This window comes from Juglans microcarpa x Juglans regia, chromosome 5S (genome assembly GCF_004785595.1).
Source record: "Juglans microcarpa x Juglans regia isolate MS1-56 chromosome 5S, Jm3101_v1.0, whole genome shotgun sequence".
Classification (NCBI taxonomy): Eukaryota; Viridiplantae; Streptophyta; class Magnoliopsida; order Fagales; family Juglandaceae; genus Juglans; species Juglans microcarpa x Juglans regia.
This window is the reverse complement of record NC_054603.1, coordinates 26,857,661-26,859,904: the sequence shown is the minus strand read 5'-3', so window position 1 is coordinate 26,859,904 and position 2,244 is coordinate 26,857,661. Positions and strand designations below refer to the sequence as shown.

General features: G+C 41.3%; 1 protein-coding gene across 1 annotated transcript; it reads right to left on the bottom strand.

Moving 5' to 3' along the window:
* Positions 1–579: 579 nt before the first annotated feature.
* Positions 580–1,941, bottom strand: LOC121267258 (UPF0481 protein At3g47200-like). Its single transcript, XM_041171106.1, has one exon. It carries the CDS (start codon positions 1,939–1,941, stop codon positions 580–582), a length of 1,362 nt encoding a protein of 453 aa, XP_041027040.1.
* Positions 1,942–2,244: the final 303 nt, after the last annotated feature.

The following is a 2,244-nucleotide window of genomic DNA, read 5'->3' as shown; positions in this document are numbered from 1 at the left end:
TAAATAAATACAAGATGTAATAATATTCTTTTTCAAAACGACTATATAATATTTACGCATTTCGCACGTATTATTACTCTATTTTATTTTTGGGCAAGTAAATCCCATGATATCAAAACAAACCGGACGACTTTTTCTTGCCACGAAAACCTACAGCACAAGTAAAGGCTAGGCGTAGATCGAATTGTTAAAAATCCATGGAGAAATACGCAAAGGTTTTCGGGGATATTTGAAGTACTCCCAAATTATAACAAAAGGCTTACACATAAAGACTTGATCAATGGAAAGACAAACACACGTACTAGTACTCCTACCCTGATTACGAGTGCCAGCTGAAAGAGAACACATTAATAGTCCTTAAAACAAACAAGCGAGAAGATGTAAAAGTAAAACAAGCAAACTAGAAGACTTATACCATGATGATCAAACAGCACTAACTAGCTTATCTGCTAATCAAGCACACGGCGTACAACTTGAGCATGATCTAGCTTCCCATACGGACACCTTTGTAGCTGTTCATGGATAAGACATGCACTGCATGCACGTAACAGACGGATCGAGTAGGAGATATTAAGCCCATTATTTGGGATGATAATAAGCGTAGATGGTGTAGTAGGTCTGCAAAATGGTTAACACTAACAACACAAGCGCAGCCAATAACGAAATGAATGACCATGGCGTATTAAAGTACCTATGCTTGAACTCCGTCCATCGCACTTTCCACTTGTCATTATAACGATGGTTTACCTTTTCGAAAAAGTTGTATAAATAAAACTGATCGGTTTCAACATCCATCTCCTTCCCCAACTTGTTGATGAATTGCACGACCTCGCTGTTCTTCCCAACATAACCGTCAATGATGTTTTGTTCGTATAGGTACTCGACGTCCTTGGCTGTGTTTACTAAGCAGTCCAAGAAATAGGCGTAAACTGTGATGTGCTTGGAGCTTTTGTTGTCCAACTGCTCGAATGCCCGACAGTTCACCACGAAAGAGTGCATGAAGTAGTCGACGGTTATTTTGGGCATCTCAATCACTCCGTTCTTGAATTTCACAGCCAAGAAGTTGTCGGCCGCCTCACTCATTTTGATCTTAATCCCCGCTTTGAGGAGCTTCGTGATGCAGTATATCACCGGTACTGGTTTTTTCTCCTCTGGTGGCTGATCTAGATAGCGAGTGATAAAACTTCCCCGAACCAAGTCCAGCAAATGCAAGCTGTCATTGAGTTTCTCGCTCATCTTTATGAGATCTTCATCGGATCTGCGCATTACCTTGTTAAAGAATCTCAAAGCAAGCAAGGACAAAGGATAGTCCTCATCAGGCATTTTGGAAGTTTCAAATAACTTTTTCAGAACAACAAAGGGGATCTGATTCTCAAGCAGAAGAAGATCCCCGTAGAACTGTGGTATTGCCCATGCCACGGAGGCGAGAGGGTGATCAGACTCGATCTTTCTCGATTTTCCAAGTACTCGAAACAATTCTAATATAAAACAACCATCAAGAACCAGCATTCTGAGGAACGGATCGATCGTCGAGGAGTTGAGCTTAATCTTTTGTGAGTAATGACCTGATCTGGCATCAGCAGCTTCAAGTACTGGCCGGCGTATGGTTTCCATCAATTCTTCCTTGCTTGTTTTGACGCGGGACTGTAGAATGCTATAGAACTCCTGCTTGTGCTCTTGTTTCACTTGGAGGCGTTTATGTTTCGCGTCGTCCTTGCAGTTGTAGTGCCCGATGGAGACGACGCGGGGCTCGAACCATTTCTTGCCGCTGACCTCGACGAGTGTCTTCGGAACACTGTAGATGCAGCAATTCTGTGTGGAAGTATCTGAGTCCCCAATTTCCAAGTCATGGAAAGATGACTCCCCATGATCCTCGCTCGTCGAGGCTCCTTTAGTTTTTTTCGCTGTTCCTCGTTTTATTTTTGAATCAACCTTGACCATCTTGCTTGGTTTTAGATTCTGGGTGTTGTGAAGTTGGCGATCGAAGGTATGAACCTATTTGATTGGAAGTTTGACACAGGATTTGAAGGGAACATGATGGCGAGAAGTCAAGGTCACAACAACTTATCATTTGTCATTTTTTATATCTCTGATTTTAGTATTTTTATATATATCCATAATTGTTTATAATATTTTCACATGGGCTTGAGGAGAACATGTCAAGGTAGGGGGAGGATCAAGGAGCATCCATATTCAAATTTATTATTCAATGATCAGAAATTGACTTCATTATTCAATGAGGAT

What these genes read in the sequence shown, in the direction of transcription:
- LOC121267258 (XM_041171106.1), bottom strand. Translation starts at nt 1,941, where the DNA reads ATGGTCAAGGTTGATTCAAAAATAAAACGAGGAACAGCGAAAAAAACT.